The following is a 12,927-nucleotide window of genomic DNA, read 5'->3' on the forward strand; positions in this document are numbered from 1 at the left end:
GGGGCTGGCTGGAGCCAGGGGGGCAGCTTGGGGGGCCCAGGGGACAGCCCCTGGCACGGGGGTGGAAGAGGACACCGCAGTGGCCGAGGGGACCCCAGGCCCGTCCCCACCCCGGGCTGTGGCCACCAGCCCTCTCCCACCCACTGCCCACCCCCCAGCAGAGCCCTTTCCCCCACCCCTCTGCCCCCCAGCCATCTGCTCCAGCCCTGGGAGAGGAAGAGGAGGCACATCATGGAGCTGGCAGCCCTCGTGCAGAGCTGGAGCCTGGGCAGTCACGGGTGAAGCTGTTTTCCTGCAGTGGAGCTGGAAATTCCACCAGAGGGGACACAGGAGAGATGGATGAGGCACCACGTTTGACTGGGACCGAGCCCCTGGGCTGGGGATGCTCTGTGCCCTGCCCAGTGCCCAGCCAAGCGGGCACTGCCCGGGCTGTGGGCACCAGGACTTGCTGCACCAGCGATCAGAAAGTGCAAAAGGAGAAATACAACGGAAAAAGCAAAACTCTGTTCGGGTTCCAGCCCTCACCCATGGGAGACACAGTTCCTGCCTGGAAACCTCTCCTCCCTGTCTGTGGAGCAAGGATGTGACCCTGGTCACTCAGGAGCTGCGGGAAGGGCTGTGGGAGCCACCCCGCTCGTGGGCACCCCCAGCAGTAAGCTTAGCAAGTGTGTGTGTATATATATTGATATATATTTATCTCTATCTATCTCTCTCTCTCATGCAGCCCTAGGAATAGAGGAAGAGCAAAGAGCCAAGCAAGAGGTCTGGATGGGAGCTCCCGTCTGCAGGGAGAACAGGGGCACCCAAGGAGCTCCTGTCTGCAGGGAGAGCAGGGGCACCCCAAGCACCCCAAGGAACTCCTGTCTGCAGGGAGCAGGGGCACCCCAAGGAGCTCCCGTCTGCAGGGAGAACAGGGGCACCCAAGGAGCTCCTGTCTGCAGGGAGAGCAGGGGCACCCCAAGGAGCTCCCGTCTGCAGGGAGAGCAGGGGCACCCCAAGGCTCGCTCCCACACTGCCCTGCCTCCACCAGTGGTTTTTTCCTAGCTTATATTTTACAGCAGTACCGTAATTCCCTGCAGTACCCTGAGCCCTGGCACGGCAGGAGCTCTGGGAGCGGAGCTGGCACCCCCTGCCCTGTCCCAGCCCTGGGCATGGCGTGGGCACCGGGGTCTGGTGGGAGCCTGGGAGCTGCCTGTGCCACCCTCCGTGCCTTGGCTTGGCCGAGGTGTCCTGGCTGGCCTGGGGGTGTCCCCATGTCCTGTCTGGCCTGGGGTTCCCTCTCATCTGGGCAGGGGGACCGTGTCCTCTCTGCCTGGCTGCCCCCTGGAGCACTGTGAGCCAGCCATGGAGAGTTGTTCTCCATCTGAGCCCCTTTCCCCACCCACAGCAAGCTGCTGCTGGGCCTGGGAGCCCCCCAGCTCTGGGACACGCTGCCCTGACTCGGGGAAGTGCCACCACACTCAGCACAGGCAGGGGACAGGTGACACGGCAGCGCTGTGACCCCCTGCCACCGAGGGAGTCTAGAGAAGAGAGAACTAGGGCACTAGCTTGAGCCTTTGGCTTTCAAAGCAGCAGGATTAATAAGTTCCGCCAAGGAATGGAGTCCTGGGAAGCTGGACATGCAGCAGCGAGGAGGAGGATGAGGAAGATGAGGATGAGGAGGTGGCGGGTGCCACGCGGTGCCAGCGCTCCCGGATCAGCTGATGAGCGGGGCCGAGCGGTCGTTTGTCACCGTTGGCTTCAGCTGGACGTTGGCAAAGGGGTTCCTGTGGAGGAAGAGGAAGAGGAAGGAGGAGTTAACAGGGTGTGTGTGGAGGCCTGGAGAGCACAGGGCACCGGCACAGCGAGCGAGAGTGGCGAGAGCCCGGGACCAGCAGCGTTTGGGGAGGTTTAAACTGGAAAAGCTCTGCCTTGTGGAGCCCCCAGGCCAGCTGCCCCCACTCCCTGAGCTGCCCCCACTCCCTGAGCTGCCCCCACTCTGCTCCTGTCCCAGCTAAGCCGTGGTGGGTCAGAGATGAGCCGAGCCCAGCTGCAGGGGGATGTTCTCCCACCTGGCTCTCCTCCAGCCTAAAGCTGGGGATGCCAGGGGTGCCAGGGCTGATGAAGCTGCTCCAGCCTCCTCCAGGGCTGGACTCCAGCAGTTCCCACAGGTGGAGCACTGTGGGATGACCCAGCCCTGGAGCAGGGGGTTATGGCTTCGCTCCTGGCCAAGGGCAGAGCTGGCAGCTCCCTGCAGAACCCTCGTGCTGCCTCTGGGAAGTTAATGTCCAAGAGGAAGAGTGTGGGACACTAAGGACAGCTGGAGGAGCTTGTCAGAGTGCAGGGCCCAGACTGGCTGACCTTGGGTTTCACCTACCTGGGATGTCCCCAGCACCCTCCTGCTGCCATCATCAGCTGGCCAGGACAGGGTGCAAGGACTGCCTTTGGCACAGGGAGCATCTTTACCCCTTCTCCAGGAGGTCCCCTCTGTCCTCTCCCTGCAGGAGTTCATTCCCAGGGGGTGTGGGCAGCTCTGGGGGTCCCTCTGGCTGCCTGGGGAGCCACCAAGCACCCCCTGCCCTCCCTGCAGCCCCTCTGTCTTGTGTGCCCACTGCCCCCAGCCCTGCTACCCCTGACGTGGGTTCAGGTAAAGTGCTGGGGTTACCATGTGCACCTGCACCGAGCAGCTTTGGGATGCCCCCAGAAGCTTTGGGATGTCCCCAACCATCTCCCAGAGCAGAAGGAAGATGCTGGGACCTGCATCCCCTCTGGGACAGGGTCTCACTGTCAGCCCCAGGCCCCATCTCTGCCATCCCTCACCTCTCCACGTTCGCTTTTCCCTTTCTTAAAAGATAAATGACTTTTGCTTAAAAATAGGGTAATTAATTTCACACCTAATTAATCCAGCTGCTTAGATCACTTTCCCTCCCAAGATGCCAAAATAGATTCTCAGGACTGGAGGGAGAGGAAAAGTTGCTTTGATGAGTCACCCGGGGCTCATTTAACTCTTTGTGTACTGGCAGAGAAGAGCCACCGGGATGGAGCCCGCAGCTCCAGGGAAAGCAGCTCATGGATCAAAGAGAAACGGGCGAGGAGCTCTCCAGGCTCTGCAGTGCCAGCGAGGAGCAGGGTCTGGACTCCTGGGGAGGCTCCTGCATCCCATCCCTGGGGCCAGCACCAGGAGGCTCCTGGGATGAATCTACAACAAAAAGAGCTGCTCAAAAAACCTGCGGTTAGTGCGGGCAGGGCCGGGCGGGCGCACGCCTACAACCAAAGAGCCGATTGCGGGCAGAGGGGGCAGAGCAGCTCAGCGTCCCGGCAAGCGCAGCCGCGGCAGCGGGGCGAGCAGCACAGGCAGCCGGGGAGCCCCGGGGCTCGGGGACGAGCGGCGGCGACGCGGGGAGGGGACGGCGAGGCGCGAAGCAGAGCAGTGGCACCGTGCCCGCGCAGCCCCGCGGCCTCACCCGCTGCCCAGCGCACCCAGGGCTCGGCCCCGCGACACCGTCACTTACTAACGACGGGCAGGGCCACCTCAAAACCTGGCCACTTCAACATCGGGGCTGCAAGGGAAACAGAAGGCAGGTTGGAGCACGCCGGGACGCTCGATGGGAACAGGAGGTCGCGGTTAAGGAGAGACTTAAGGCCGCGAGCCGGCCTGAGAGCCCGCTGGCCACCCCGCACGCAGCGCCGGCAGGCAGAGGAAACAGGAGGAAAAAAGAAGAAAAAGGAGGAAAAGTGGTGTTTATTGAGTCGCTGGTGCTGCGAGGAGGGGAAGGAAGGGCACGGCCAGCCAGGAACTGTGGGAGTGCAGCGGCCGGGCACGGCGAGGGCTGCGGAAGGGAGGGGGCGGCTTCCTTCCCCCTGTGCCGGCCACTGCTGCTTTCCCAGCGCTGGGAAAACACAGCCGGAGCCTGGGCATGCCGGAGCAGGGGCAGCATCACCCCTCGGATGCTCAGCGAGGGGCAGCCAGCCCTAAAGCAGCTGTCGCTGCTCCCGCTCAGCGAAGCTGTTTAGTGCAGCGTCCCCGGGAGCAGGGAACAAAAACACGGCCTGGGAATGCCTGGGAATGCCTGGGAATGCGCGGAGGGCGATGCAGGCAGTGAGGGCAGCACGCAGGCACGGCAGCCGAAAAAGACACCGAGGCCCAGCTCAATGCAATAAATAAAACTTTTATTCAAACAATAACTCAGTACAGGGCACAATTCTCTCTGGCTTTTAAAAAAAGGTTTTTCAGCACTTTACAATCTCCACACAGGCTTTGCTAGGCTGGGTTTGTGTTTTTTGTGGTTTTTTTTTCCCCCTCTACAGTCAGTCATTCACTGTGAAATATCCTGGGTTAAAAATCCTTAGCAAAATTCGGACATCGATGCAGGAGGGGCTCAGAACAGTGTGCCCGGAGGCGAGGAGATAACCCAAAAACTGGTCCGGGGTGGGTCGGGGGTCTATTGCCAGCAATGTCCCAGTAAACAGGCAATGTCAGAGGTCTTAAAAATCACATCAGAAAAAAGCGTGAACAGCTTTGCAGTGGAGACGGCCACGGGCACTGGGAGGGCTACGGCCGGGCGAGTGCGGAGCGGGACCCCCAGGGCGGGCTGGGAGCCCTCCGGGCACTGCCGGGGCTGCCTCGCTCCAGCCTGGCTTTGGGCAGCCCCCGGAGCCCCAGCCCTAGCGTGAGGTAACAATACCTTGCTACAAAAAATATATATATATATATATATTTATAAAACAACCAGGAGTAACCCTTGGGGGGGGTTCCCGCGGGCGGCGGGACCCCAGCCCAGCAGCAGCCCTTTGCCCGGGGCGGGAGCGCTGTGCCATCCGCTTCTCCCAAGGGACGGAAGCGGATCGGGCCTGCCCGGGGGAGGCGTGGGGACGCTGCCCCCCCTCGGGAACGGCATCCCGGGCGCGGGCATCCCGGATGCTCGGTAACAGTACGGACACCAGAGGCCATGCATATGTGATCCAGTCTGGGAGTTTGGTCCAGGCTCGTGCGGGGCGGCCGGCGCGGCCCCTGGGGGGACAGTGCATCGCTAACATCACACGGGAGGACAAACACCGGGTCCCACTAAGTGACAGCTGCGCCCGGGCTGCGAGCACAGACCTGGCGGCAGCTTCTGCTCCAAAAAGGCTTCAGAAACAAGGGCACTGTGAACACCGGGGAGGGGTGAGAAGCACCATGGTTTCCTTGAAGATCACAAGAGTTTCAAATCCAAAAGAAGTAGAGAAAGAGAAACGAAAGGGAAGGAAAAAAAAAGGGGGGGGAAAAGAAGCAGAAAGCTCTTCCAAGCAGCAAGGGGCCGCTGCGAGGCCGGGTGTCCTCACACCGTTGAGACCAAACTGCCACTGCCGCTGCGGAACAAAGCACAGAGATGCCAGAGTGGCCGCGGGGCAGCACCGAGCTCAGGCACCGCGGGCAGGGGGGGACCCTGCACGGCCACGGGCTCCACCCGGCCCCGGGAGCCAGACGGGGCAGCTCCGAGGCACAGGGGATGGATGGATGGACGGATGGATGGAGAAAGTGCTGAGGAAAGGCCCAGGAGCGTGGGCTCTCCCCTATGGAGGCGTGAGGTTGGGAGACGCGACTCTGGAGGAGCACAGCTTGGGGACACCAGGCTGGCCCTGGGACCTGCCCTCCCTGGGTCCCCCCATCTCACAGATGAGACCTGGCCCCATCCCAGTCCCCGGGGAGCCCATGCAGGGACCCCTGTGGGGACACAGCCCCACGGCTTCGCCCACAGCCTATAACACCAAGAGCTCGCAGGGAATGTGACAGCAAGGTGACATCTTACCTGTTGACGGACCTCGTCCCGTAGTCATCGAGACCCTGTGGGGAGGAGAGGAGGGAGCACAGTGAGGGATGTGTGGGCTGTTTGCTCAGGTGCCACCAGAGGGTCACACGCACAAACCAAAGTGCATCAGGAGCCAGGGCTGAGAGCTGATGCATTTGGAGAGGAGAAGGAGACATGGAGATGATGGGAGTGGGATTCAGACAGCAGGGAGTGAAGTTCCACCACTCTCTGTTGGATTTATCTGGCCAGACATGGAAAAGCGACGGCTGGGAGAGCCCTGCTCTGCTCTGCCCAGCCCCTGTGAGGAACAGAGCTCTGGCTGCTGCTGACACTGTTGGAAAGGGGCTGCACGACTGAGAGACACCAGTGAAATGCTCTGCGGAAAGAGGGGTTGCCTGTATTCACTCCCACCAGAAACCCACAGGGTTTTGGACCATTTTCTCCTTTAGCCGGTGCTGAGCAGGCTGTGCAGGGAGGGACTGAGGGGCAGCTGGGGATCAGAACATCCCTCCAGGACATCCCTCCTTGAGCAAGGGCCTGCCCTGGGATACGACTGCAGCAGCTCTGCTCTCCATGACAAACGTGGAGAAAGCTCCAGGAAAGAGGGGGAGTCCCTCGCCTCTGAGCTGGCCATGCACCAGCAAGCAGAGACCCACATTCCCACCTTTCCCAGGAATGCTCCCAGTCCCAAAACACCAACCCCAGCAGCAAATCCTGCTGGAAAAACCCAGCAAGACAGCAGGAAGTGGGGCTGTGCTTCCAGCCCACTCCCTGCAGAGAGGAGCAGATCCCAGTTGACCTGCCCTGTGGAATGGCTGGTGCTCACTGCCCTTCTCTCTCCCTCCTCATCCTCTCCCCTCTGCCAGCACGTGATGCCAGCGTGGCTCATCCCACTGTGCTCATTGTGGTGGGACAGCTGCCCTACACTCCTGGCTTAGGCTGATCCCATCTGCTGTGCATCCTCCCTGCTTGTTATCCAAGAAGCCCTGGGCATGCTTTGGGCACTCTGGAATCCTGTCCAGGGTCTGCCCCAGTGTCCCCACGGGACTGTCACCGGCTTGATGTGGCATGTGCCAGAGAAAACACCTCCAGCTGCCTGTGAGCAGCCTGTTTCTGGTGGGAGACTCCATGGAGTCGGCAAGTGTTGTCCTTTGGGGGTTTACGGGGCCATTTTGTGCCACTGCCCCCCGTGCCTTGCCCGTTCCTCCCCATCCACGGGCTCCCTGCATCCCTTCAGCCCAGCAGAGGAGCTCGGCAGGGGCAGGTCCAGGCAAGGCACGCGGATCACCAGGCACAAAGCAGCCAAACTTCCATAAATCCCAAGGGAAACATTGCAAGCGTCGGACTTACAGCTGTCGACCTAGCGTAAGGCTTGTAGTGAGCGGAGGGTGCTTGGCAGAGGCCACTGGCATAGTCTTTAATTGCACACCCATAGGGCATTAGGTAGTCCTAAAACAACGAACAGAGGTTGGAGAGCTGCCCTGGCACCCCCAGGCATCCCGGGGCCGGGCACGCTCCCGCTCATCCCGTCCCATCCCATCCCAGAGGGACAGGAAGCTGAGGCAGCAGGGACAGTGCCCAGGGGTCTGTCCAGCATCCCCCAGTGCTGCAAAGCCCCCCAGAGTGGGAGAAGCTGGTGGGAGAGGCTCACCTGGGAGAAGGCGGGCACGGCCACGCTGTAGGGCCGCTGCTTGAAAGTGTTGCTGCCCTGTGCTGGGAAGGCCTGCGAGGCCATGCCATAGTCTGGCGGGGGGATGGAGATGTCATCCTTGTCCAGCAGGTTGCCAGTGCTGCTGCTCTTCCCTTGCTGCAGGCTGGGGGGCCCAGAGCAGAGGTGTCAGCTCCGTGTGGAGACCCCCAGAGCACCCATCCCCTCATGGCATCCACACAGAGCCAGCGATCACCCCACCGTGCTGTTATTCCAAAGGAATTCCTAATTCCCACCCCAAGGACACCCTGTCGCCCCACACGAAGCTCCTACCTGGTGTGCACCCGCTCGCTGCCATCGTTGTCAAGGACCCGTGTGTAGGAGAAAGGAAACCAGCCCCTCCTGAAAGGCAAAGGGGGGATGAAGCCAAACCCAGGTGTGTCCCAGACACAGCCGCTCCCCAGCCCGCCCAGCTCACTCACATTTTGGTTTTCTCGCTCTCTCCGTAGTGCCAGCCGTCGCGGGCCTCGGGCACCAGCAGGGTGATGAGGTCTCCCTCCTTGAAGCTCAGGAGGGTGCTGTTATCCCCGGCAGCGTGCGAGAAAATTGCCTGCACCCTCGTCCGGCCGTTCCTCTCGAGCCCGGCGGCCATGGAGCTGGAGCGTGGCAGGGTCTTGTTTTCAGCTGGGGGGACAGACACCGGTGGGTGCCCCGAGTCCTGCACCCCTCATGCCCAGGCACAGGACGGGTCCCCACCCCTCCTTGCTCCAGCCCGGGTTGTGGTTGTACTACAGCCTTCGGTGTGACTCACACCTTCCCCCTCACCCAGCAGGATCAGGCTCTCAGCATCACCCACCAGCCATGGCAAAGGGAGCAGCAGGCTCCCTGTGCCACATTCCACAAGGTTTTCCTTCTGGAAATCCTGTGAAACCCCAGGGCAGACCCCAGCTCCACCATTTCCTTTCCCTGTGCCACATTCCACGAGGTTTTCCTTCTGGAAATCCTGTGAAACACCCGGGCAGAGCCCAGCTCCAGCAGTTCCTTTCCCTATGCCACATTCCACACGATTTTCCTTCTGGAAATCCTGTGAAACGCCCGGGCAGACCCCAGCTCCACCATTTCCTTTCCTTGTGCCACATTCCACGAGGTTTTCCTTCTGGAAATCCTGTGAAACCCCAGGGCAGACCCCAGCTCCAGCATCTCCTAACGCCCAGGTCAGGAGGCACGAGCAGCACTTGACACCAAAGGGATGCTGTGGTCACTGCCCCCCACCAGCAGCACCCCCAAAACCATCCCCAGCAGCCCCCCTTGGGCACTGGGTGCAGCAGAGGCAGCTCCAGGGCCCCTGGCATGGCTGGGGCCTCACCTGAGGCGTAGCTGTTTTTCGGTGCCACGTTTTTGCGAACTGGGAGTGTATTGGAGTAAGAGTCGCTCAGCTGCTTCTGAGGCTGGGGAGGAGATAAAGATTTGGGCTGTGCTGGCTTCATCTCAGACCAGTGGTTGTACCCGTCGCTGTCAGAGCCCGAGACTCCGTTCATCACCGGCAGGGCCTCCTGTGCCGACATGCGCTGCGAGACAGGAGGGGAGGGGGACACGGAGGCTTCATTAGGGCAGCCTGCAGCTCCAGGAATGTCCCACTGCAGCTCCAGAGCATCCCTGCAGCTCCAGGAACATCCCACTGCAGCTCCAGGAACATCCCTGCAGCACCAGGGAAATCCCACTGCAGCTCCAGGGAAATCCCACTGCAGCTCCAGGAACATCCCTGCAGCACCAGGGACACCCCACTGCAGCTCTAGGAACATCCCTGCAGCTCCAGGAACATCCCTGCAGCTCTAGGAACATCCCTGCAGCACCAGGAACATCCCTGCAGCTCCAGGGAAATCCCACTGCAGCTCCAGGAATATCCCTGCAGCTCCAGGGACACCCCACTGCAGGTCCCCAGTGGGACACAGCTCCAGGGACAGAGGCAAATCAGAGCTTTGTCCTGTTGGGTTTAGTCCCAGCCAAACCAGACTGCTCTGGGGGAGCAGAGGGGTCTGCTCTATGGTATTTTATTGCTCTGAGCACCCCTGAACCTGCCAATTCCCTGCTGAGCTCTGTGTTCAACTCATGTCCCCACATCAGTGGGACACGGTTCTGAAGGGTCCTTCATCCCATGGGTCACTCCAGGCCTTTCGCTACGGTTTCTGGGGTACCTGGGTTCAGTCCCACAGCTCAGGGACCAGCCTGGACAGGCAGGTCCAGCTCCTGGGTTCCCCAACAGCTCCTGGGAGCCCCTGCTCTGCAGAGCTCAGCGGGATGGGGTGGGACAGGCAGGTCCAGCACCTGGGATCTCCGCTCTCCCAGAACTCAGGACTCTGGTGGAATGGGGCGGGACAGGCTGCCCGTGCCCAGGTCAGGCTCCTCCCCACACCCCAGGATGGCCCAGAGCTGCCATCCCTGCCACCAGTGCCAGCCCATCCAAGGACAACTTGCCGAGGACAGCGGTGACACCGGCCCGGGCTCGTCCCTCCGCCTGTGCTCAAAGGGCAGGGCAGCTCCAGCACAGGGATACTTACTCCTACAAAAGGTGCCAGCTCCGGGGGGACAGGGAGAGGTTTGGCACCAGGGATGGGATCAGAGATGATGAGGTTGGACTTGGATGTGGACAGAGGGCTGGGCATGATGGTGCCATTGCTGCTGGCAGCCATCTGCTGCATCAGCTGGATGGCGCGCTCCGGGATCTTGTTGGGGTCCGAGCAGGATTGCTGCCACAGCGGCAGCTTCTGCGTCAGCATCTCCTTCCCCTGCAAGAGCAAACCAGGTGTGAGGGCACGGGGGTGCAGCCGGTGTGCCCCCCTTCCCTGGGCAGCACCACGGGCAGCCAGGGCTGAGCTGGGACTGATCGATGGCTCTGTGCATGGCACAGGCAGGATAACACCCAGGGACACCCTGCTCCAGGCTCTGATGGCAGCAGGAATCGTGAAAAATGGCAATGAGGGAAGGGAAAGGTAACCCAACCACTCCCCATCAAGATATCCTGTGGGCAGCATCTCCAGGCTGCAGGGAGCTGGGCCCCATGTCGAGCAGAGACATAAATAAAATAAATAAAAGCAGGCTGAAAGCCTGGCAGGGCACAGCCCGTGCTCCAGGCTGTCCCCACATCCCCAGTGATGAGCTGCTTCCCTGGGGGGCTCAGCCCCAGCAGCCTGCAGGCCCCTGTGCTGCATGCAAGCCCCACTGCTCCCTGCCTGCAGCACCACGCACCAAGGGGCAAACAGATGGAGCCAAACTTGTCCTTATTCCCCCAGAATGTACCAGCACATCCCCCTGTGTGACCCAGAGGGGGAAGATGTCCCAGCCCCCTCGAGGCCACTCCCAAGGGTGACCCGATGTCTCTGCTCTGCCTCACCCGGAGACACAATGTAGTTCTGCACATCAAAATCCCCCTCTAAATCCCATTTCAAAGCCCCTGCATATTTCCCCAACACCAGCCAGCAGGTCCAGCCTCGTGACCCTGTGGAGCATCCTGCAGGAGCCAGGGGCAGCAGCAGGATGGAGTTTGAGCAGGACACACATCACACCATGGACAAGCCACCAGCAAAGTCCCCCCTGCAAAATCAGCCTGTGGGTGCTGCTGCTGTAGCAGGGTTTTGGTTGGTTCCTGCTGAACACCAGCCCTGGGGGTGCTTTTCCTGCACTCTGCCCGCCAACCCAAGCGCGGATCCGTGCTGTGGATGTGCCAGGACAGAGCTGACTAATGCCAGCTCCCTCTCCTGCTCCGGTGCCAAGCGTGGTGGCGACAGATGGCTGCTGTGAGCCACGCAGGGCGGTGCTGGGGAACAACCAGAAGGGAGCACGAGGCTGCGGGAGCAGCACCAGACCCCGGGGGGATCCTGTGCACACCCATGCAGCTGCTGCAGCTCGCCAGGCGGGCAGGGGCAGCCCCAGCCCTGCTCCAGGGGGCGGCACGGGCAGCAGGGATGTGGAGCTGCCATGGGCAAGGGGCATTTGGAGTCACCATGGGCAAGGGGGATTCGGAGCAGCTGCTCCTGCTGGGGAGGATCTTCCCTGGAGTCACCCGTTGGTCACCACCCTGTCGTTCCCTGGGTCTGTCCCTGTGTGTGTCACTCTGTGTGTCCCTGTGTGTCTGTCCCTGTGTTTGTCCCTGTCCCTGTGTGTGTGTGTGGGGCTGCTCCAGCTGTGGTTTTTGGGATCCCAGGCTGTTCTGTGGGGTGCAGCCTGAGCTGGCAGCACCCTCCCAGTGCCAGGGCAGCCAGGCAGGCTCTGGGGGTGCCACACTCACCTTGGCATGGCACCCCAGTGCCAGGGCAGGCAGGCAGGCTCTGGGGGTGCCACACTCACCTTGGCATGGTAGGTGATGGCGCTCTTGGCCACTGCACACTGCTTCTCCACCAGGAAGCAGAAGCGTCTCCTCTCCTCCGTCAGAGCTGTCTTGTAGCCATCGGACACGTAGTTCTCCAGCTCCCCTTGCTTGTTGCTGATGGCCTCGATGTACTGCAGGGGAGAGGGAGGGAAGGGGCTGCAGGCAGGGCCACGGGGCAGGCAGGGCTGCAGAGAGGGGCGCGAGGGACCCTGGCACGGGACAGGGACAGACACAGGGACACACACAGAGGGACAGACACAGGGATACACACACACACACAGGGACAGGGACAGACAGACACAGGGACACAGACACACACAGGGACACAGACACACACACACACAAGGACAGCCACAGGGACACACACACACAGACACACACACACGCCCAGGGACAGCCACAGGGACACACAAACAGACACACAGGGACAGACAGACAGCCACAGGGACACAGACACACACAGGGACAGGGACAGACAGACAGACACAGGGACACACACACAGACACACAGGGACAGACAGACAGACACAGGGACACACACACAAGAACAGACACAGGGACAGACACACACACACACAAGGACAGACACAGGGACACAAACACAGACACACAGGGACAGACAGACAGACACAGGGACACACACACACACAGGGACACACACACACAAGGACAGACACAGGGACACACACACACACACACCCCCAGGGACAGACAGACAGACACACACAGGGACACACACACACAAGGACACACACAGGGACACACACACACACACGCCCAGGGACAGCCACAGGGACACACACGTGTGCCTGCACACCCCCCAGCCCCTTACTCACGGCACCCCCACGCGGAGCTGACTCAGCCGTGGGTGCCCGGCACGAGCTGTACCCGCAGCCCCCGCTCAGCGCCGGGCACGGGGGCGCTGCCAGGGCTGCCCCGGCACCCGGCAGGGGCTGCCACAGCCCCCGGCTCAGCCTGCACAAACCAGGGCAGATCCCAGCCTGCTACGGCGTTGCCCTGGCTGTGCCGGGCCCCTGCCTGCTGCTGAGGATGGCACGGGGACCCTGCCACACACAGGGATGGCACGGGGACCCTGGCACACACAGGGATGGCACGGGGACTTGCCACACACAGGGGTGCCAAGG

The 12,927-nt window shown here is 61.6% G+C and overlaps 1 protein-coding gene across 8 annotated transcripts in view; it reads right to left on the reverse strand.

Annotated features, from left to right (window-relative positions):
- Positions 1–916: 916 nt before the first annotated feature.
- Positions 917–12,927, reverse strand: part of BAIAP2 (BAR/IMD domain containing adaptor protein 2) — a 40,348-nt gene continuing 28,337 nt past the window's right edge. Inside the window, exons 7-16 of one of the 8 annotated variants that reach the window (XM_063175538.1) lie at positions 11,761–11,913; positions 9,975–10,202; positions 8,783–8,984; positions 7,899–8,100; positions 7,750–7,818; positions 7,420–7,582; positions 7,119–7,217; positions 5,769–5,803; positions 3,492–3,539; positions 919–1,766 (exon numbers count right to left, since the gene is read on the reverse strand). In XM_063175538.1, coding sequence (XP_063031608.1) covers positions 3,512–3,539; positions 5,769–5,803; positions 7,119–7,217; positions 7,420–7,582; positions 7,750–7,818; positions 7,899–8,100; positions 8,783–8,984; positions 9,975–10,202; positions 11,761–11,913 — 1,179 coding nt within the window. In that variant the 3' untranslated portion in view covers positions 919–1,766; positions 3,492–3,511. Of the gene's footprint in view, positions 1,767–3,491; positions 3,540–4,411; positions 5,329–5,768; positions 5,804–7,118; positions 7,218–7,419; positions 7,583–7,749; positions 7,819–7,898; positions 8,101–8,782; positions 8,985–9,974; positions 10,203–11,760; positions 11,914–12,927 lie in introns of those variants that run through there. The other 7 variants (XM_063175540.1, XM_063175536.1, XM_063175542.1 and 4 more) reach the window with 7 other exon arrangements.

The sequence above is a fragment of the Melospiza melodia genome, chromosome 24 (assembly GCF_035770615.1).
Source record: "Melospiza melodia melodia isolate bMelMel2 chromosome 24, bMelMel2.pri, whole genome shotgun sequence".
NCBI classification, from domain to species: domain Eukaryota; kingdom Metazoa; phylum Chordata; class Aves; order Passeriformes; family Passerellidae; genus Melospiza; species Melospiza melodia.